This window comes from Myotis nattereri, assembly GCF_964212035.1.
Source record: "Myotis nattereri genome assembly, chromosome: 18".
Taxonomy (NCBI): Eukaryota; Metazoa; Chordata; class Mammalia; order Chiroptera; family Vespertilionidae; genus Myotis; species Myotis nattereri.
Genome location: NC_138093.1, coordinates 22,765,254 through 22,787,512, shown reverse-complemented (window position 1 = coordinate 22,787,512; position 22,259 = coordinate 22,765,254). Strand labels below are relative to the sequence as shown.

The following is a 22,259-nucleotide window of genomic DNA, read 5'->3' as shown; positions in this document are numbered from 1 at the left end:
TGTTGCACAAAAATCATTGGGACCCTCGGAAATTCAAATGACTCACTCCCCACAGTTAAAGCTTTGGGAGGATTTGGGAGAAATCGTGTTCTGTTCCCGGGACCGGCGTTTCCCTCCCTGTCCCCAGAACGCACAATCTCTGAAGGATGCACACCACCCCTCTGGGGTTCGCTCGCCTGGCGGGCCTCCTCACAATCCCAGTCCCGTCCACGGGCCCCCCTCACTGGGCCCCCCACACTGGGCCCCCCCTGACATTGGGCCCAGTGTCTCTGATGGACAATCCCCGCCTCCTGTTCTTGTTTGCTGTTATCAGCCGGTCCATATCCGCTGAGCCACCAGCCTAATGCCTCAGGTACTAGATCCTGGGGCAGAAGTTCCAGCCTAAATGCCACGGAAATAAATTCTAGGAGGTCCCCTCACCCTGACCCAAAGCTCCAACAGGAATTTTCCTGATGGACCCAACATCAGAATGAAAAACCAAGGCAGCCTTAAGAGCTCACACACAGGGGCCAGACACTGTCCCAAAGCTTCACCCAGACGGACTCGTTCAAAGCTGAAGAACAACTCTAAGAGGCAGGACTATTAGCATCAGCCCCACTTTCCAGGTAAGCAAACTGAGGCACAGAGAAGTGAAGTAATTTGCCCGAAAGCACACAACTAGTAAGTGGGTTCAAACCCAGGCAGGGTCTGGGCTCTTAACCATCACATGAAACTGCCTCTTCCAAAGGAGCCCAGCGGGGTCCCCGCCAGAGACAACTCCTCTAGGCCTCCGAGGCCCGTGAAGCAGCCTCATCTAGAATCGGGGCTCTCAACGCACCTGCTCTGAAAGCCGCAGGAATGATACAGCCAAGAGCCCTGAAGCACCAACTCCCAGACAGAGAGAGCGTTTGAGGAGCTGCAGGAGCCCTCTGTCAGCCACCTGGGTGCATGCTCCCCGGGCAGCTCAAGTGAGGTGGGGACCCTGGGGTTTCCGGCAGCGATGGGGCTGGTGACCCAAAGGGGGACCGCGGAGGAGCAGCCTCTCACCAGGAGGGTTCATACACCCCTCCATGGGCCCACTGCCCTCCCCACCCTGCCCCCCTGCCAGCTCCTGCCCCCCTCCACCCGACTGCACAGCGCGAGGCAGAGACAGACCAGGCCAGCACAGGGAGGCTGCGCCCCGGTTCTGACTTACTTGAAGAAGTCCTCCTTGCAGTAGACGCTCCCGGCCCTGGAGAAGCACCTGTCAGCCAGCTGCATCTGGCAGTCTGCACACTTGAGGCAGGAGCTGTGCCAGTGTCTGTCCAGGACCTTCAGGATGAACTTGTCCAGGATGTGCTGGTTGCAGCCAGCACACTGGGGGATCTCTGTGGGGAGAGGAGAGAGAGGCAGCGTGAGCCCTCCGCACAGCACCGCTCACCAGACGGGCCTGTGTGGACGCCTTCCCATCCCCCACCCCCCCACCCCCCACCACTGGGGGGGTGGGGGGGGACAGAACCCTGTCCAGGGCTGCCGCGTGCAGCTGTGCAGGCCGTACACCGCACAGAGACCTCTGGTCAAGGGGGCTGAAATGCAACCCATGCTTTGCTGGTCCTGCTTTGGGTGTCTTTGGCCCAAAGGCGTCTTCTGGTTTCTAAGGGCACCAAAAGGCTAGCAGCATCGGCTCACCCCATGTATGCCCCTGCAATTCCACAGCCCACGGGCCAGGAAGACCCAGCAACCTTCTCCTCCATGTCCATGACACTTTCACTACTGGGTGGAATCTGGGCTAAAAACATCGTCGCCAAAGCGAGACCTGCCCAGGCATGGACCGAGACCATCGGGCGGAAAAACCAGATGACTTGTGCAGGGGGTGAGCAGAGATCGAGGCCCAGCTCTGAGGGTGTCTGTGGAGGGAGAATCTCAGTGTCTTGAGAGGATCTCCTGGGAGTGTTTTAATGAGCTGCCATGGATACCAGGGACTGGCTCCAACAACATCCCTTCTAATGCGCCTTCCTAACCAGAAACTGCGTTTCCAGGCTCCCTTGCAGCTCAGGTTCCACCTGTGATTTAGAGTCTGCCAATCAGATGTACTTAAAAGGGACCTGGCCCTCGCCGGTTTGGCTCAGTGGATAGAGCACCGGCCCATGGACTGAAGGGTCCCGGGTTTGATTCCGGTCAAGGCACAAAGGAGAAGGAACCGATCGATGTCTCTGTCTCTCTCCCTCCCTTCCGCTCTTTCTAAAATGCAACGGAAAAATATCCTTGGGTGAGGATTAACCCAAAAAAGGGGTGGGGCCTGAATTGAGAACTAAGTTAAATGGAGGCACAGCCTTCGGGCAGGCTGCCCTGGTGCGGGTGTGGAGCACGCAGAGGCTCTGGGGTCGGGGGCTGTGATGTCCTGCTCAGTCATGGCAGAGGCGAGGAATTCCGGGGGCTGGGAGTTACTCCCGGAAGCCTGGCCCACACATGGCTCCACTGAGATGCAAGCGACCTAATACCAGGTAACTGACCACCTTCCACTTAGATAGTGAAAGTGGGTTCTGTTGTCTGCAACTCAACCCCAACCACTGCCCAACCACTGTTCTTCCCGCCCCTGGTGGCTTTCTATCCAAGGTCTGTTTTCCTCCCGTTTCACCTTTACCAAGGGATTTTGAGTCAATGAAGCAGTTTCAAAATAGACAAGATGGTCAGGCTTCCATGGGTGGATGAGTAAATAGACCCTCCCTCCCCACAACCCCAAAGGGAAGGCAATAAATTAACAACAACAAAAACACATAAAAGTGCAAAAACACATAAAAGTGGTATTTCTCACCTCTATTGTAAATAGGACCTTTGCTAATTATTTGTTTACACAGAGTCTTTCCCATTAGAAGGTGGGATTCTCAAGGGGCAGCACCAGCCAGCATTTCTCCGACTTGTAAACTCGCTGCCTAGCACGGTGCCTGGCACACGGGACGCCACCACAGATGTTAATCGCGGGATAAACAATTGATCAAATCCTCTCTCAGAAGCTCACCTTGAAACATTTCTCCTCTAGTTTCTCCTGCACATCCCCAAACGTCAACAAACGTCATAAAACCAAATCTCTCAGGAATCACACGGGTTTCTCGATTCATATCATGTTTGTTGGTCGTGACATAATTTTAAAGTGTTAACATATGAGAATTAGCCTCAATGCACTGGGAGAAAATTGAAAACATCTAAACTATGGAAGGAGAACGCTTTTTCAAGTAGAAAGTCATTTGTATCTAAAACTTATACCCAGGCGGTGGGACAGTCACTAAATTGCCATCACTAGCCCTGTACACACGTGGGACCCCATTAAACCCCGACCCCAGCCTGTTCCCTTCAAGGCTTTGGCAGCCACCAACATTTGCCTGAAAGACCCTTTCGATGCCTTCCTTGCCCTTTGACCCCATTCTCAGACCAAGTACACCATGAAAACTACCAGGAGTCACACTTGGTGAAGTATGTGAAAACTGGACACTTGCTACCGGTCCCAGGTTGTATGGGGATTTTTTTCTATCTCAAAAGGTTTCCTCTGTGACAAAGAAAGTGTTCAACCAACAATTGCTCACCAAGGAGTTCCGATGTGCCCAGCAAAGTGCTAAGCACATGATGACTACAGGAATCTCCATCGGAGAACAGGGGATAGAGAGCACGCAGGGTAAGACCACGGATTCTGGAGTTGGACCGCCTGTGTTCGAATCCTGGCCCTGCTTTATAACCTTCAACAAATTACTTTGCCTCCATTTTCTGGCCTGTAAAGCGGTGGGGGCGGGGGGTAGGGTGTGATGCTGACGGAGTACCTCATAGGATTGTTGTGAAGACTAAACAAATCATGGTGTATACAGCTGGTGCTCAGTAAGGGCTTGCTATCATTAGGAGATAACTGCAGTAATCGGGTGTTAGATGTGGTGCCGCTGGGGCCAAGGGGAAAGGAACGTCAGAAACCACATTCGCTGGCTTGATCTCATTGAATCTTCCCAGGGACCCCTGCTTGGAGGTCATGACCCTCACCTGGAGGCATCACACAGCAGCTCTGCAAGGCTGGGGGGCTGCTCACTCAACCACACCCCTGCCTCTCTCCAGGAATGATCAGGATCCCCAGGGTGGCCAGGGAGGCTGTGGCTGGGCGAGGCCTTGGGAGCGGGGAGATCTGGACACACACAGGTGCGACTATGAGGAGTGACAGGTGCATAACCAGCAGCTCCTGTGGTGCAGCAAGTGGGGGGGGGGGGCAGACATCCCAGGCGAAGAGCATCTGAAAGGTTTGGAGGTTTGGGCCAGAGGGCGGGGTCTCTCCTGCAGCTGCTGGGCCTGGGGCTTGAGGAAGGGGGTGTCAGGGAGATGGCTCTGGCCTCATTTTGCAGGAGAGGGGAGGGAAATTCTAACCAAGAAGCCCTCAGGGCTCAGGGAAGTGGTTTGGGGACAAACGGGTACAGAGCGCAGGAACCTGTGAGCACCGGCCCCTGTGCCTGGCAGTCACCCCGGGGCACACCGCCTGCTGCTGGATCTGGGGAGCCAGGGACTGGGCCATCGGAGGCAAATTCACCCTTGGAGAACCAGACAGAGAACCGCCCTCCGGGTGCTGAGCGAGCCCTGGGGGGGGGGGGGTGAGGGGGGCGGGCGCCTGCTCCCTCCCCGCGCCTCCTGGGTCTGGGGCCAGAGGCCGCCGATTCCCACCTAATTGTTGTTTGGCCTTGCCTGGGAGGAAAGATGTGGCTATATTTCTCCTCCCGGCTGCAAATGCACGGGGATGAGGGCGAGGATGTATGCCCATAAAATTTATTTCGACCAAGGTATCTAGCGGGACCCTTAATATGATGAGTATTCAAGAGAGAATACATTAAGGCTAATGTATGCAGGGAGGGCGGGCCGGGAGTTTTAGAGGCTTGCAAGCCCAGACAGCAGCACGTTTAGGAACAACACGAAGAGCAGACCAGCCATTGCAGCCGCCAGCTTGCAGAGAGGCGTCCCGCCGGGAGGGGCTGGGCTGCCCACACTTGGGGTTCTCAGAGGGAGGCAGGTCTTGGGACCAAACCGGGGTCCTCGGGGCTTGGCAAAAAAAAATGTAAGGGCCGAAACCGGTTTGGCTCAGTGGATAGAGCGTCGGCCTGCGGACTGAAAGGTCCCAGGTTCAATTCCGGTCAAGGGCATGTACCTGGGTTGCGGGCACATCCCCAGTAGGAGGTGTGCAGGAGGCGGCTGATTGATGTTTCTAACTCTCAATCTCTCTCCCTTCCTCTCTGTAAAAAATCAATAAAATATATATTTTTTTTAAAAATGTAAGGGACATACTAAGGGTGCTTTTTTAAATGAAAAAAATAAAACCTTCCCCACTGTAGATTTTAAGAGAATTTTTAAAAAACAAAGATAATGTAGAAATGCTTTAAGAAATCCATAATATACAATAATAGTAAAACCAGGCGTCGAGAGCCTGTTATGAGCTGTGCCAGGTCCTGAATGCATATTAATTACCTCAATAATCCACACAACAGGGGAGAAAGGTATCATTATCCCCATTTTACAGGTGAGGAAACTGAGCCTGGGAGAGGGTAAGCCCAGTGCCCAAGGTCCCGCGGTGGGGGAGCCAGGATTTGAACCAAGCCTGCGTAGGGCGGGCTGAGCTGACCTGAGAGCTGGAGTCTGAGGCACCACCTCGCCTGCCTGGCTCTACCCTATCATTTTATGGAGAGAAGGAGGCAAAGAGATAGCCTCCACGCTGCTCGGTGCACAGTGATGGGGCAAGTGGGAACACTGAACATCTCCTTAGCAACCACGCTCCCTGACAACTGGGGAAAGGGAAACGGGGAAGTGTTTGAAGCACAGATCTGGGGCCTTGGACAGAGTGTGCAGGTGTGTATGGGACCACCCAGTGCCCTGAGGAGGCCTGGAAAAGGCGCCCCTGTGGGGCGGATCCCCTCCACCCCGGTAGCCAGCTTGTTGAAGGCATCTGTCAAGTTCAGATTCCTCCCTGTGCGTGAGGGGGTGCAGCCCTGTGAACTCAGAGCCCACACTTCAGGTGACAGCGCTCCACGTAATTCTTTAGATTGCCGTGAAATGCAAGCTACCTAGAAAAATTTCAAAGGACAACAACACTAGCCTTTTCAAAAACTTGCAATAAATTATGATTTTTTTTTTTTTTTTTTTTTACAGTTCAGAGAGAATGAGCAGGACGGCGGTTATAGGGGTCTCCGACCAAAGTAAAGTTGTAGCCAACATTTCTAAGGAGCAAGAGGCTTCCCCAACCCCCAGGAAAGTCAGCTTATTCCCTGCAGTTTTTACTGTCCCCAAACCCACCGTACACGCCGGAATAGAAGCAGACCCCGGGAGTCACTAAGGCAGAATTTCATCTATAAACTCAGTTCCTGATATAAGGCATCATTTCATTTCAAATGAAAATTTTTATCTTATCTGCACGCAAGTGTGTGGTGATGCTCTTTCCTGGGACTCTGGGGAGGGAAGCTCAGGCATGAAGAGACAGGACGCCCCTGGAACAGCCAGCAAACCTTCAGAGACGCTGGGCCACACAGTCCAACGCCCTCCCCACTGGCAGGTCCCTCCACCAGCCGCCTGTGTCCTGCAGAGTGACGCGGCTGAAGGCACAGACCTAACCTCCCACGGTGAGAGCTGGGTGTGTGCATGCAGACACCCTCCCAGGCACATATTCACACATACAATTCACACACGGGCACGCCGTATGGAGAAACACACACAATCCCAAAGGTTACCCTATACACCAGACACACACACACATAGTGCATTCACAGACACACACACATATCCACATATACTCAGACAGCACACTTAGCACGCATACATACGCATATCCCTGTGTGCACAAACATATATTACAGATACGTACACACATTCACACATGCACACGAACACATGCACACGCACATCCTCACACACAGGCCGGGCATGGCCTTTCTGGAAACAAAGCTCTCTCAGTGGCTGGGCAGCCATCACTGAGTGAGGGAGCGTCCCACCTGGAGCAGCGGGGCGAGGGGGCAGTGAGCGAAGCAGAAAGCCAGGCGCAAGTAGGAACATTCTGTCCAAATTCTCTTTTGGAAAACGACTGGGGGAATTTGAAAGTTTTCCGTTCTGTGAGTTTAGACCTTCAAATCTTTAGGTTTGCCGAACTGTTTGTAATGTAAATCCCAGATCAGACTGTCTGCCAGACCTGGGATCAGATCCTGTTTCTGCCACGGATGTGATCAAATAAACAGCCTCACCTCTTTGAGCCTCCGCTTTCTTATCTGTAAAATGGAGATAACACCACCAGCCCCTCGCAGCTGCTGTGTGATCACATCAGACAACAAGACACCTGGCCCCATAATCCCACTGTCCACACCTGGCCCCATAATCCCACTGTCCGAGGTCCATGGTCAGCTCCTTTCTCCACTCTCGTGGCCACTCTCCAACAAGGTGAATTTATATATTCAAAATTTGTCCAAATCATTTCATGCTTTACTGTTTGCCAATATACTATCTTTCCCTCTCTCACCCTCTCAAAATTCTCTTCCATCCCTTTAGTTCTAAAGCATCTGGAAGGAAGGGGCACACCCTCTCTAACCAGCATTAAGTCCAGAGTATGAACTGATCGTGCAACATCACAAGGGCTCAGATGTTTTTAGGATAAAGCAGTCTGGCAGGTTCTTTCCGCCACAGAAGAAGGGCAAATTCGCCGGACCTTGGTCCCCTCCCCACCTGTGAATGGTGAGAACAGGGGTGTTGGGGCCACCAACCGCCTGGCCTCACTTCCCTTTTGCTGTAATGTATTCAAGTAAGAACGGGTTGAGTTCAAATTGCCATGTAAGGCTTCTAGAGTTTTTCTTGAAACAGCTAAATGCCCAGTGAAAAACTGGCTGTTTTTATTGGATGAGAAATGGCTAGAAGCCCTTTGCCTGTAGCTGGAATCTACTTCATCAGGAAGCTTATGAAACCCACAACAGAATGCCCAGCCCCCGAGGCACCCAAAGTGCTGCTGTGGGGGCACAGAGGGCCTATTTTTTCTGAGTGGCCCATCAGAAAGTGGGTTCCATTTTAAAAATCCCCAGATTCCTCCATTAGTGGAGTTTCAGAAAGCTGGTAAGTGGGAGAGATAAAAAGGTCTGATGTGGTCCCTGGGAGACCAAATTGCCCATACCCCTCTGGTGAAACGTAATAAATGCTGTGCTTCTTTATTCCCCACTCGCGTCTCTTCATTTCCAAGGGACAGCTTTCCAGGCACCGGGGGCCACCGGGAGACATTTCAGAAATGGTCTGTGTGTTCATGTGATCGACTTTAATTCTTTGAAAAATAGTGTTTTCTTTCTCTCTGGTCACAGAAGATCAACAAGGTGAGAGGGGGAAAAATTTCTTTTTTCACTAAAGAGACTAAAATTAGAATCAACACACTTGACCAGAACTTCTAAACAATATTTAAGACAGTGCACCTTCCTGGGAAAATAGCATTTCAGATATTACCGTTGAAATTATAACACTGATGAATATTGTAATACCTGTAAAATGGGTTTTTCTGTACTGATAGGAACAATGTCCCTTTAACCGTGCTGTGAGATCAGATTAATATTTTGTCTAATTTGGACTGTCATAGGCCATTTTGGAGTCCTGCAGGGCACCGCTTTTTAAACTGCCTTTTGGGGTGAACAGAATTCCTTTTTGTTTCACAAGCAGTTTCACGTGGCAGCCTCATGCCCAGGACAAGGTTGTCCTAGCTTCTCTCGGGTGTGAGGTCTGCTTCAGGCCTCCCTCTTCGCGGAGCTCACAACACCCCGTGTCAGCGGGGCCACCGCTCGGACCCGGAGCACTTCAGCCCACTGAGGGCGGCTCCAGCTGCAAAAAGGGAACGTTGACGCTGGCCTGTGAGACTGCCAGCACTCTTGAGTACTTGTAAACCTGCAAGCTCATTGACTCTTCCCGGGAACCTGTGAACAGTCAACCTCTCCATTTACAAGGGCTTCCCTAAGGGCACACAGCTGGGGGCCAAGCTGGGGCTGGAACCTTCTTTTCCTCTGGGACGGATTGTGGGGCTGAGGGAACAAGGCTTCCCAACAGTGCTCACCAAAGTCACCTCTACCTGGCGGCTTTCGCCCCACATCCTTTTGCTGGTGACTTCGCTCCAGGAATATGTTGTTGTTTTTTAGCTCTGTCTCAAATAACATTTGGTTCCAAAAATACATAAGTTTAGTTATTTCTTAAGTTTCTTGACTAAAAATTGGAAGGAGAGGCCAAATGGGGCTTTATGGAAACACATATGCAACTGAAATTATTACGCAAATGTTGTTCTTAGAATTCTCCATGCCTTCCCCAATTATGAGGAAACAACAGTCCATGGCAGATGTCCGTGCTCCCATACCTGCGTTTCCCGAGTCCTAAAGAAGGCAGGCCATCTTTAAAAGGCAGGCTGGAGAACACTCCGGGGGGCTGATTGATTTAGTCTGGGAATGGCTAATTCTAAGGTGTATCAGCGGAAGGCCACAGGGACATACCTTGCCTGGCACCTGCCTAAACTCAGACCTAAATTCTCGAATATCCCAGTCTAAGGGTTTATAACAGAGGTATAGCTAAATTGACGTTCAATTCATTGAAAGTTCTACTCGATATACGTTTCAAAAATAAAACTTTCCAATTCAAAGTTGCCACCTCCACTACAGACAATAAAATCCTGTTGTCTGATCACAATATCCCTTTCAGATCACCTGGTAATTGTGCCGGAAGGAACCCAGGACTAATCCGTCCATGCAGCCCACATACGATGCAAACCTGAGGCGGAGGATGCAGTTTTACCTGGCAAATCATGACTCGCTGTGTGTGTCCTCCCCACACCCCCTCCTGGCTCTTTATCTGCCATTTCCCTATTAAAGACTATTCATTTTTCTTGAACAGTTTATAACTTCCTTTTTTATATTTCCCTTACTCTAAACCAATGTATCTTGAAGAGACCAAAGTGTTTTATAAATTTTCTTTTAAGGGATCTTCACGACCTAGTAAGCATAATCCCATAAACATCACAGCTGAAGCACAAAATTCCAAAGTTAATTCTTTAAAACTTAAGGCGAAAAGGTGCATTGGACATCGTGGCATTTTTTGGGACAGGGACAACAGAATTAAACAGAGATCTGGTCCAGCCACAAAAACAATGGGAAAGTCCAATTTAAAAAATCAGCATTCCACAGAATCCTATTCTCTATTATAATCATATTCACTCACATTCTTTAAAAACACACCATTCTACACGTCTTATCTAATTTCTAGTGCTATTTGTCTTGACAAAGGATTAACAACCAGAAACAAAATCAAAAAATTCCTCCTCTTATCAGAAGTGATCACCCGAACATTGTCTTTCCCTCAGCTTCTCCGGAACCCTTCTCACCACCGTCCTATTTGTTTCACTCGGTAGTTTGGGGGCCCTTGGAAACTCTCCTTTGTTCCTTTTCTGCTGAGCCAGCTCAAAAATAGTAACCTCTTCAGTAAAAGATCAGATTCAAAAGTATCCTGGGACAATTTCAATGTGACCATTTTAAGAATGAATCTGGATAATGAATCTTGCAGTAAGTAAAATACACAATGTAAACACGGATTGCAGGTGTAGGGTTATCTTCTAGGTTACATATTGACACAAAATTCGTCATCCTCAGAAGGCTAGATATTCTCGGTAGTTGCAGATAAAACAGAAAATCACATCACACAAATCCAGGACCACCTATGGAAATGTCCCAGACACATCTCTGCTTCCACGGCATCGACATGTTTAATCACTGCTACGTCCCCACAGCGCCCTTTCCTGATGTCTCATTCTGTAGCTACAGTCCATATGTTTGGCAACCTTCCCCTCATAGGAAGAAACTTCCAATTAATTTGGCTGCAAGTTTTGTCTCTATGAAGCTATTCCCAGAACCAATCCCCTCACCCCCTAACATTATAATGAAAGCAAATTATACTTTAAAGACAGTTGAGGGTGAGATACCGCAGTAAAACATCTGTGGCTAGACCCAGACTGACAGAGCGAAGCGGGTGGGGAGAGCTGAGAAAATAAATCCACCTAAATAACAACAGGAGTTAGGACCTGCCCCCCAAGACAATGCTCCAGTCCTCCACGGTCACAGTGAACCCAACGTACACTTTCCAAGGGTGAATCCATCTAATTTGCCAATTAAACCCAACCCGTCCGCCTACCCTCAAAATGGTTGATTTGTGCTCCATTTTGATCAGGGCTCCCTGTGAGAAATGTTTAGCTTATTCTGTCTTGAACCCAGAAACTGCCTCATCCTCCCAGGCCTCCCAGAAAGAGGGTGGGAGATGGACCTCCCCACCCTGCAGCCAGCCTACTGGGTGCTCAGCCCCCACCAAAAACCTCTTTGCTGTGAATTCAGGCGCAAACGCAGGTTCCTCCCTGCACAGATTTCACGGAGGAAAGAAGGGAAGAAGGGAGGGAGGGAGCAGAGAGAAGGAAGACATTCAAGCCACCACGGAATTGTACTGAAAGCAGTAGACCCCGTTTGCTCACATCTGTGTTATGGCATTGTTCACACTCACCCAGAGAAAAGGCAAAAAATACCACAAAACCCCACTCCCCAGCGCTCCCCCAACCCAGCAGCTCCTCATGCCAACAGCTGCTCCGGTCTGTCTCCCGCCTGGGTTTCCCCCTTCCTTCCTCCCATCAGCTAAAGTGGTTCCAAGCCCCCGTGCGTTCCAGAGTTCTTCAGCTCTAACCCTGATAAATTCCCCTGATTGAAAGAAATGACAGAGGCGCTCCATCCAACTCCAGGGGCCTCCCCCTCCCCGCACATCTCCCATTTGGAGGAGGAAATTAATTTCCCCTGCCAGAGAGAGCCACCAGAGAGCCACCTCTCCTGAGTCAAACAGGAGGTTCCAAGGAGCTTTCTTCACAATGTGAGGGAAGAGAGGTTAGTCCCCGGTGACTAATTTCCCCTCCCCGGCCCAGCCCGCAGGTGCAACTCGCAAGGCCCCCTCCCCGGCCAGGCCCGCCCGGTGTCTCCCGGAGTTCGGTCTGCTAATTCGGCGCTAAGTAGTCGCTAATTGACTGCGGCGCTGAGTCAAAGGGCACTGCAATCCGAGGCCGATGGGAAGTTACAACAATAGAAATATTTAGGACTTGAGGGCTGTCTACACCTGGTCAGCAGGGTCACCGGGTCACTGTTCAATACACCAGCCGGTCCTGAGGGCCACCTTTCGTCTACTCAGTGGACAGAAATTGCTTTGCGGGCTCCCTCCTGCCTCCTCCCCCACCTCACCTCCAGGAGGGCTGGGTTTTTAAAAAATTCACCCTGGAATTTGCAGGCGTGGAGGCGGGTCTCCCAGACGGCTTGGGGACTCACGTCGCTCTAATCCCCGGAGCAGCCAGGCACATTCCTGCCTTAACCCCGCTTTGTATCTGGCGTGTCTGGGGGCAGGTACACCTGGCTTTGGTCCTCCTGCCGCTAATTTCCTGCTGCTCTGGGTGTCATCCTGCCCAGGCCTTGCTAGTAATTCCTGATTAGTTTCACCCCGCAGATCCTTGTAAAGACATTCGCCCTGCCTATTCAAAAAGGAGGAGGAATAATAGCAACTTAAATAATGATGATGATGATGATGATAATGTCCCATCCTGGATGAAGCCAAGCTCTGAACCCGGAGTGGAGCCCGCGCTGGGTCCCAGGTCAGCCGCGGCCTGGCCTCCTCTGGGACCCTCGGTGCAAGCACCTGCGGCCGGGCCATTTCGCCCTCCCCGGCGCACTGTCACCAACTCCCCTCCAGTTCGACTTCAGTTCACACCGGCGGCTGCCCGGGTCGAGACCCGGTGTCCCCGGGGCCTGCCCGCGCGCTTCGAGGTCCGCTAAGCGCGGGGAGCAGGGCGGGAGCCCAGGCTCGAACTCGGGCAGGGCGCTCGCACCCCACGTCCCGGTTGGCCACCTCCGGGCTCTGTGCAGGAGGAGCCGCTCCCAACCGAGAAGAATCGCTTCCCAAGGGTTAAAAAGTGACCGAAAGAGACACGCGGCTGGCGCAGTTTAGTTCCGAGTTCCCCAAGGCTTGGTGTGAAATGGGTACGAGGAGCAAGAGAGGGTTCCACCAGCTCCCCTCGCTGGAGCGCAGCCGGGCAACCTAATTCCTCCAAATTCCTCCTAAGTTTCTGCCGCCCAAAGCGGCTGGACACGCGTCCCAGGCGGGGCCAACCCCCACCCGCTCGGGGCCAGCCCGAGAGTAAGACAGGAAAACGAATGGGCGAGGTACCTCGGCTGGAGAGAAAGGGCCGGGGCGCGGGCATGCCGAACGCGGCCGCGGTGGGTACAGCCTCTCACCCCATCCGCAGCCGCGACCTGTCATCTACCCCGAGCTGCGGGACACGGCGCCCGCAAAACAGGCTCCTCCCGAGGAGCACCCCGTCTGCACCCACCTCTCCTGGCGGACCTTCCAAAGCTCTGGGCGCGGGAGGTGACAGCGCTCGGGACCGAGCGCCGCGCGCCGCGCAGCAGATGCCTGGACGGGAATCCAGCGTCCGTCCCCGGGCCACCCCGGCGGCACCTGCCCTGGGGCGGAGGCCTTCGGCCCCGGTGGCGGCGAGGCCGCTCAGGTCGCGCTCCCAGACCCGAGGACGCCGCTCCGCTCAGCCCCGCCGGGCTCCGGCTGTCCGCGAGCCTGCGCCCAGCGAGGGAACACCTGGCGGCTTTTCTCCGCTCGGCCCGACCTCGCCTTCCCCGGGGCCGCTCAGGGCAGACCTTCGCCCCTCACCCGCCCCACCTGCGGGCCCCGGGCGCAGGTTGAATCGCTAACGCGGCTCCGCGGAGCGCTGGGACGGCGGCCTCCCGGGAGGGCTCCCAGCGCCCTCGCGCCCTCTCTGATGGAGGCAGAGGACCGCAGGAGGCCGGAGCCTCTACCCCTCGGAAGCCCCCAGCCATCCTCCGCCTCAAGCCGCGTCACCTCGTTTCTCCAGATCCCCTCCGGGTGGTGCGCAGCTCCGGCCCGAGGCTGGGGCGGGACCCGCGCGGTGAGAGAACCCGAACCCTTAACCCGCGAGGCCCGAACCTGCTGGCGGGGACGCCTCGTGGGCTCGCACCTGGAAATGTTTGTGACGCGGGAAGGTTTGCGGTGCCGGAGGCAGCTATCTGAGTATCTGTACCGGAATCTGATGGAACATCTAATGGTGTTCTTGTCTCCCCCTCCGTCCCCGCACCACGAGAAAGGCAGGGACGGGAAAAGGAGCGCATCGGGGCTCGGAGTGCGAGAGCGCGCCCGGCGTAACGGAGCCCGTTCCAGCCCTTCCCAAAGGGCCTGCGAGGTGCTGGGCTTTACCGCCCGCAGGAGCCCGGCAGGAGAAGGGGAGTGGGGCACCCAGAGAAGTCCTTCGCCCAGATCCTCCCGAACACAAAATCAAATGCCCTTTCCCCGCAGCTTCGGGTTCATTAGAGCTGCCAGAAGGAGAGATTTTAGGAGACGAGGAAGGACGGGAGACGCACCGGGCCTGCTCCCCATTTATCGCCCCGGCCTGGACCAGCGGGCGCTCCTCCCTCCGGCTGCCCCGCTCCCGGCCGGCAATGCGGGGCAGCAGGTGCCCGATGTCCTTTCGCCTGGTGCCCCGGAGACAACGTGGGCAAGGGGTCGACAAGACGCCCACCTCCAACCTGTGCCAGCAAGAGGGGCCCGCAGGACGCAGGTGCTGGGGCGGACTGTTTTATTCGGGAGGTGAGAGGTGCGAGGAGGCGCGGGAGCGCTCACAGCAACCAATGCTGCCGGGCAGACAGGCGCGGTGAGGACTCCGACCTTGACGCTCCTACCCTCCGAGGGAGGCAGAGGGGACCGCTGGATAGAGGCAGGATGTGCCTGGACCCAGAGGGACCTGCGACCCTAAATCGTAGTCCAAGGGCCCGAGAAAGAAAAAAACCCTGAACCCTTTCAAACAGGCAAAAGGGCCTTGGGCTCTTACTGGACGTGACCCCATGGTGCCCTCTCCCGCACACAGAGCGCTCCTGCCACCCGGAGCCAGGAAGGGGGTTCTGAGCTCCTTGGGAAACACTAATGGGAGGCGGGATGGGGCTGCCCAGCCCACCGGGTGGGTTTTAGGGGGCGGGGGCTCTGCTTCTCCACCCCAGGCTGCTCCTGGGTGATTCCCAGCTGCCTCCGCCTGATTCTTCCCGAGCTTCTTGTGCCCGGCCACCCCCTCAAACCGATGACTCCCCCTCCCAATTTGGCAAAGTCCCAGACCTGTGGGGCCTGATCCCGAGCCCCAGGGCTGTGGGGATTCGAGGCCCCATCGCCCAGCCACCTCTGCGCCTGGAAGCAGGAGGAGGGCCACCTCATCAACCAGATCCTCCAGGAGCCAGCACCGTGGGAGGCAGGCACAGTGTACTATGGAAGAGGACCGCGCGGAGAGAAATTATTACATTACTTGGCAAGGGAAAGTGCATGCACCTCACCCATCCCCAAAGAAGCCAAAGAACATTCTGGAGTCCAGAGCCCCAGAGGCACCAAGGTTGGGGATCCCTAAGCCTGTGCCCCCAAGTGCTTCAAGTGTGGTGGCTCAGGGTGAAGGAGTAGGGACTGTGTATGTATGTGTGTGTGTGGGGGGGCAACCCCAACCTTCCAGTGGGTGGGATGGAGGGACCCTATTTGGGAACCTATCTGGGGTCTCCTCTCCACAGACCCACATTTAAACACCCACAGGCTGGGATCACCCTTCCTCCCTGAGGCCCAAGAACCTCACCCTCACATGAAGTTCTTAGGCCACAGGCCCCTGCCCCAGAAAAGAGAACTGTTGTGTAGCTGTGTGAGGGGACGCTGCCCCATCCATGCCCAGTTCCCAGCACCAACAGCTTAACTAACAGGCAGCGGCCAGATTTGTTGCAATGGGATTGGGTATAATCCACACACATCCTAAAAGAAAAGAAAAAGCTGCATCCCAAAGTCTCCCAGGCCACAGCCACAGGCCCTGGGCAAGACAAAAGGAGAGAGAGACCACCCCCTCCTGGTTGGGCATTGCCTCCCTGGGCCGCCCTGGAGGAGTCCCCTTTTTCTACCCCATGGTTTCCCAGAGGAGGAGGCCAGGCTAACTGTAGCTTTGAAGGCAAGTTCTAGGCATTTTAGGAAATTGAGTTCCTGACGTGGAAATCAAAGCTGTCTCTGGATAAGAGACACAAAAAGTGAGACCATCTGAGAAAGACTGTCAGGGCCTCGCCTACCCATCCTGCGCTCCAGTCCTAACCGACAGGCCACCTACGGGTCACAACTGTTAGAGCACAGAGCGCTGGGGAATGGGGTCAGGCGCGCACACTCCCCTCACTGGCACAGAGCTTCCGATCTTGCAATCAGTTTAGGCGCAGTGGTTCTCAACCTTCCAAATGCTGGGACCCTTTAATACAGTTCCTCATGTTGTGGTGACCCCCAATTTCATTGTGACAAATTAAACATAATTAAAGCATAGTGATTAACCACAAAAACAATATGTAATTATATACGTGTTTTCCGATGGTCTTAGGCGACCCCCAAAGGGGTCGCGACCCACAGGTTGAGAACCCCTGGTTTAGGGACTTGGAGCTCTTTTGCCAGGGCTTGTGTTTGTGCAGGGGCTGAGAACCCGCTCCTTCTCTGCCTGTGGTGGAGTGGGGATAGTAAGGGGACAGTGAACCCCCAAAACCTCCTACAGACACACCTTGGTCAGCAAACTCCGCAAGGCACCTCGCAGACGTGAAGCTGTCCACACCTGACAAGATTAGGCACAAAGGATAACTGTAGGATATTAGCGAGGAAACAACCTAAGTAGGTTTGGGAGAAACTATGCTCTTCTAGTCCTTTCTCAGAAACTTGCGGGAAGACCAGAACACACGCTTGTCAGCCTGCCTTTGGAGGTTTGGCCGGGACAGAAACCCTGCCATGGTGACCGGGGGCGCAGGAGGGCGCGCTCGTGCGCCCTCGTTCATCGGTGGGCAGCATCCTTGGATGAACCGGTCCTTAACTTAAAAGAAATCTACACGAAAGAAGTCGGGGCGGAAGCACAGCCCCATTGGCAAGCAGAGTGAAAGGACCTTTCGTCTCTCCGCGGTGCCCAGGGGCGTCCCGAAAAGCCCGCCAGCCTGCGGAGCAGGACTCGCGCTGCCCCCACTAGGAGCTCGACGCTTCAGGACCGGGGTGGGGGACGGAGACAGACACACACCGGAGGTAAACACGCCCGGAGCCCCCGCCGCCTTGCTAATTTCGGGCGCCGGAAAGAAAGCAGAAGGCGAGCAAAGCGCGTAAACACCCTGGTCTCTCCCCTTCCGAGCCCAAGACCTCCCGAGAGCCCACCCTCGCCTGCACACAAGCGGTTCCCTGAGTTCACAACTTCGCCTCGGAGCTTCTCCCTCTTCGCACTCCTTGGCTAGATATAACATGGCGAGCGGACTTCCCCTCTAGGAGCAGGCGGCCTGGGCGGCGCAGGCGGCACCAGCGGCACCAGCGGCGGGCGCTGCGAGCGGCAGCGGCAGCGGCAGGGACGCACCAGGCGCGCGTGCTCTGCGCGCGGGGACAGAACGTGCGACCTGGGCTTCGGCGCTGCCAGCCCGCGGGGCGGGGAGGTGGGGGGCGAGGGACGCGCTCTCCAGCGTCCCGCCAGCGAGGGTGAAGTTGCTATCGCTATGCTGGGAGCTTTGGCAGTAGCCCCCGGCGGGGTGGGGGCGAGGGTGATTTGGGGAGACCACCCAGCCCTCAGGCCTGCCCTGCAGCTTGTTCTCCTGGTGTCCCCAAACAGCCCTCTGTCCCCAATGGTCCTAGAAAAGCCATGGGCTGGGGAAGCCGGGTTCGGTACTCTCGGATCTGGAAGGCTTCCACTTTCTGCCCCAAAAGCCAAGAGCCAGGCCCTTCGCCCCTGCCCTGTGACCGCCTCTGCGCCCGGGCTGCCCTCGCCCCGCCCGGCCCCTTCGGTCCAGGCTGCGCGCAGCGTCCGGCCCGCCCCGCACCAGCCGGGGCTGCCGGCTGTCTTGTTATTCAATTAAATCAGCGAGAAAGGGGGGTGTCTTACGTTGCATCGGCACACCAAGCATCTCCGGGAGCCCCTTGACAGCCCCCTCCGCGGGGACAGCTGCGCTCTGCATCATCTCGGAGCGAGAGCCAGCGAGTCGCAGTCTACGAAGATCTCTCGCTCTCGCTCTCTCTCTCTCAAGCTGGATTCAGGAATTTGAAAATAATAATAAAAAGCCCAACCAGGCCGCCGAAGTCACGGCGGAAGCAGGACCCTCCGCCTCTCCTGGAGGATTCCACAGGCTGGCTGCCCCCCTCCCCCCGCCAGTCCTCAGTCTGTTTCAAATCCCTTTGATCTCGCTCTCCCGGGTTGGTGCACATCCCGGTCGAGACGCTGTTGCTGCAGCCCTGGCTTTTTTCCCCTCCTCCCTCCCCCGCCCGCCTCTCCCCCCTCCCCCTCCACCCTTCGCGTGCCGGACGCCGGGGAGGCCGCGGTCACCCAGGCAGTTTGATTCATTCACACTGCAGGAACGGCCATGACGTCGCTTTCCGCAGGGAGGCCCGCCCTCCAGCCAATTCCCCCTCGGGGCAGGGAGCCGCGGACACCGGTCAGAGTGGGGGGTCCTGGCGCCCCAAGTGGGGCCGAGGGTGCGGGAGGGCGGGGCGGCAGGAAGTGGGGAGGGGCCTCTCGGGCAGTCCCCCACCCCCACCCCGGCCCCGGCCGTGCGGCTCGCTCCGGGTGTATAAATACTGCGGCGGTCTGGACAGCGGCAGCAGGTGGTCCGGACAGCGGCGCTCAGGGCTGGCGGGTTCCCGCGGGTCCTCCGGGGGTTCTCGCTCCGGCCGGCGGCTCGCGTCCTCCCAGCGCCTCCATTCCAACCGAGGGGCGAGGAGGGGCGGGGCAGACCCTCCGGTGGCCCGGGCCGCACCGCGACGTCTTCCCCCTCGCGCGCTCTCGGTCCCAGGCTTCCCTCCGCCGGACTGAGCGCACGCCGTAACCAGCGGGCTCCATCCCCCTCTTCCTTTCTCTTCCCTGGCCAATTCCTTTCCCTCCGGCGCTCCCCAGGCTTTGCTCTCTCTCCCCCGCGTCTGATTGAGGCTGGGCCAGGGACAGCCGGTCCTCCGCCCGGAACGCGCGTCACGCAGCCGGCGGCGGCGGGCCGGGGAAGGGGGCCAGGGGCTGTGCGCGGAGGTCGCGGGGGAGCGCAGGCCACTGTGCGCGCCCCCCCTCTTGCCGCGGCCTGCAGTCCGCTCTACGCGCTTTCTCCACCCGTCGGGGCCCCTTGCTTTGGGGCGACAGGGTTTCCCTGGCCGCTCAGCCCTGGTCCGCTCAGCGTGGTCCTGCCCTCGGTCCCTAGAGCCCGCTCTGCGCAGCCCGCTGCAACCGCGGGCGCTTTGAAAAAAGCCTCCACCTCGCGCCTGCGAGCGGGACACCCGGGCTCAGCAGCGAGGGGACGTGTGCTGCTGATCGTACTGACAAGACACCCATCAACGCTCCCATTCCCCACGCAGGTTCCTGGAGGAGATAACGCAGAGGCCCGCTGCCGGAGCGGGTCTCCGTGGAGGTTCTCTGAGGCTGCATCAGACACTCGACGCCGCCCGCCAGCTCCGATGCCGCAGGGAACCAGCGGCTCTCCGGGTCCCGGCCCGTGCGTCAGCCCTTTCTGCGTTTTTCGTTCTAGAGATGCAGGCAGATGTGTCCTCCCAGCACAGTGAGGTCCAGCTCGAGTGGGAAGAGGAACTGTGTACCCTCTCCAGCCTTCCCGCCCGGCCCGTTTGTTGTTGTTGTTTGTTTTTGTTGTTTTTTTTTTGTTGTTTCCTGGTGTTGTCCCCAGATAGGGGACACTAGGGTTGGGGAGGGACGAGCATGATGGCGCGTTCACCTGCACTTAGCATTTGTCTTCAGTGTCACAATGACTTCAATGGCAACTGGCAGGGGGTTGGCACACTTTCTTCCCGGTTTACCTGCCAGGTGACTCCAGCCCCCAAGGAAAAAAAAAAAAGCAAAGAACCATGGTGACATTTTCAGTGTTTTCCACAAAAATATAACTAGTAACCAAACATGAGGAAGTGCCAGCCTCTGTTAGCAATCAAAGACAAGCAAAATAAAACATCACAGTACATACCTCCTTTCATCTGTTAAATGGCCATCTGCTACTCTCACAAATATTGCTGGTGTGCGTTATAAACTCTTAAGTCCATGTGGGAAGCAAGATGGCAATTTGTATCAAATCCATAAAACTTTCATACCCTTTAGCTCATGCAATTCCACTAGTACACACAATAACATTGAAAAAAATAGTTTCATACATGAAGATGTTATTACAGCATTATGTTTTGGAGGAAAATAACCTAAATACCCCATAAAATAAAAGATGTTTAGTGAAATAAGTTAAATTTGTTTGGTACTGTGTTATACAATTATTAAAACTAATTATGAAATCTAGCAACATGGAAATGAAGACTGATTTTAAAAAATCAGGATGCAATATTGTATGATTTTAAGTATGGAAAAATGTTAGCAGTGATAATACCCACTCTTGATGAGGATGTTCAGAAATTAGAAAACAATATTCTGATGGGAATTCAAAAAGGGACAGTGTCTTCTGAGGGCATTTTGGCGATATGTTTTGTAGCCTAAAAATTTGACCCAATTCATGTAGAAAATTATCTGCAGAAAATAATCTAGAATATTTATAAGGATATAGTTACAAGGAAGTTCATAACATTTTAAAAAGAGAATAACCTACATATCCAACAATAGGGGATTACTAAATAAATTTGAGTAAATAAAATGGAATGCCTTGTAGTTGTTAGAAAATATATCAGAAGGATATTAGTAATGTAGAGAAATGTTTGAGATTAATTAGGAGGGAAAAAAGAGAATATGAAGCAATGTGAATTTTGAGATATTTTAAAAAGAGAAGCATAGATGAAAATATGCTGAAAAATAAAAGTGATTATCTGTACAGTGGATATTTTTCTTTGTTTTTTTCAGTTTCCTCAATAGCACATTATTTTATCAAACAAAAAAATAACTGATAAAATACTATTTTCAAAAACATTGGGGGGGAAACTGAAAGGAAAGATATCCAAATACTATTCAAAACTGCATTAGGGTAAAAAGTATACTATGTTACGGAGCTTTTCTTCTCTTTTCTCTTTAACAGATTTCCTGTAAAGTGGTTATATTTTTTCAGTACTATTATTAAAAGATAAAATATTTATATGCAGTGAAATGTGGAGCCTGTGTGGCGATTACTTTTATAATTCAGAATTATAGTTTTCAAATGTTCTCTGCTGCTCCTGCTCCCCTGGTATGAACTTGCCCAGGTCCTCCCCTCTCCTCATTATGTGCCACTAGCCTGTCGCTGGGGGAGGGGCAGCATTACTATGGTGGGGACCCCCCTGTGCCCAGCCCTGGCACAGGGGAGGCCATTGTCACTTCTCCTGGATGGCAGATGAGCCTTAGGAGGTCCACTTGACCCTCAGTCCTGGAACCTGTGGTTGGCAGCTCAGCCAACAGATGCCTGATCCACATTGTAAGACTTTTCCAGAGGCGTTTGCCTCCTGGTGAGAACTGGGTCCTATTCCCATGGTCTTCTACTAACATCTGCATCTGCCAAGGCATTTTACCCCCCTCCTGGTCCCCACTTCCCTAGCTAATGATGAAACCCCAATAAAAAGCTTCCTTAAATGGATTTTTAGTGCCCAGTGCTGCTGACAGCAATAATAACAACAACATAATGGTATACCACGGTCATAAAAACAACCAACATTTACTGAACGTTTAAAACTGTGCCAGGCCCCAAGGTAAGTGCTTCTACCTGCATAGTTCTACTCCTCGCAATAAGTGGTTTGATTACAGCTACTTGGTGGAGGGAAAACCTGAGGCCAGCTAAGCTAGTCTCTGTCCCCAGAGAATGGGGAATAGCTGAGTCCCACAGATAGACACTCAGGTGGTGGTTATCCCTGCTAACATTTTCCTATATTTAACATCACACAATATTGCATCCCGTTGTTTGGACTTAAACCTCTGAGCTGACTCAAGGAGGCTTTTCTCACGAAAAGATGCCCAGGGCTGGCAGGTGACCTCCAAGGAGCAGCAGCCCTCAGAGCTCCCCTCAGACCTGCGCCTCTGGGAGATGGCTCCCCCAGGTCTCCGTTCCGTCAGGGCGGACAGTCAATACGTCGGTAAGCGTATCCGGCACCTGCTGGACATTTACACATTACATTTCTGGGAACCAAACCCAACATGTCAGTGGTTCCGATTCTGAGGGAAGGATTTCCAGAAACGGAACTTAGGAAAATGATTGTAGCGTGCATTTGTCTAGCACTTCACATCCTTTCAAAGTTCTTGC

General features: G+C 54.0%; 1 protein-coding gene across 1 annotated transcript in view; it reads right to left on the bottom strand.

Annotated features, from left to right (window-relative positions):
* LHX4 (LIM homeobox 4) overlaps positions 1–18,050 on the bottom strand; it is a gene marked incomplete at its 3' end in the record, with an annotated part of 39,921 nt that extends 21,871 nt beyond the window's left edge. Inside the window, exons 1-2 of the mRNA XM_081111920.1 lie at positions 17,960–18,050; positions 1,175–1,346 (exon numbers count right to left, since the gene is read on the bottom strand). Of these exons, the coding sequence (XP_080968046.1) occupies positions 1,175–1,346; positions 17,960–18,035 (248 nt within the window). The 5' untranslated portion in view covers positions 18,036–18,050. The remainder of the gene's footprint in view (positions 1–1,174; positions 1,347–17,959) is intronic.
* Between the last annotated feature and the right edge of the window lie 4,209 nt (positions 18,051–22,259).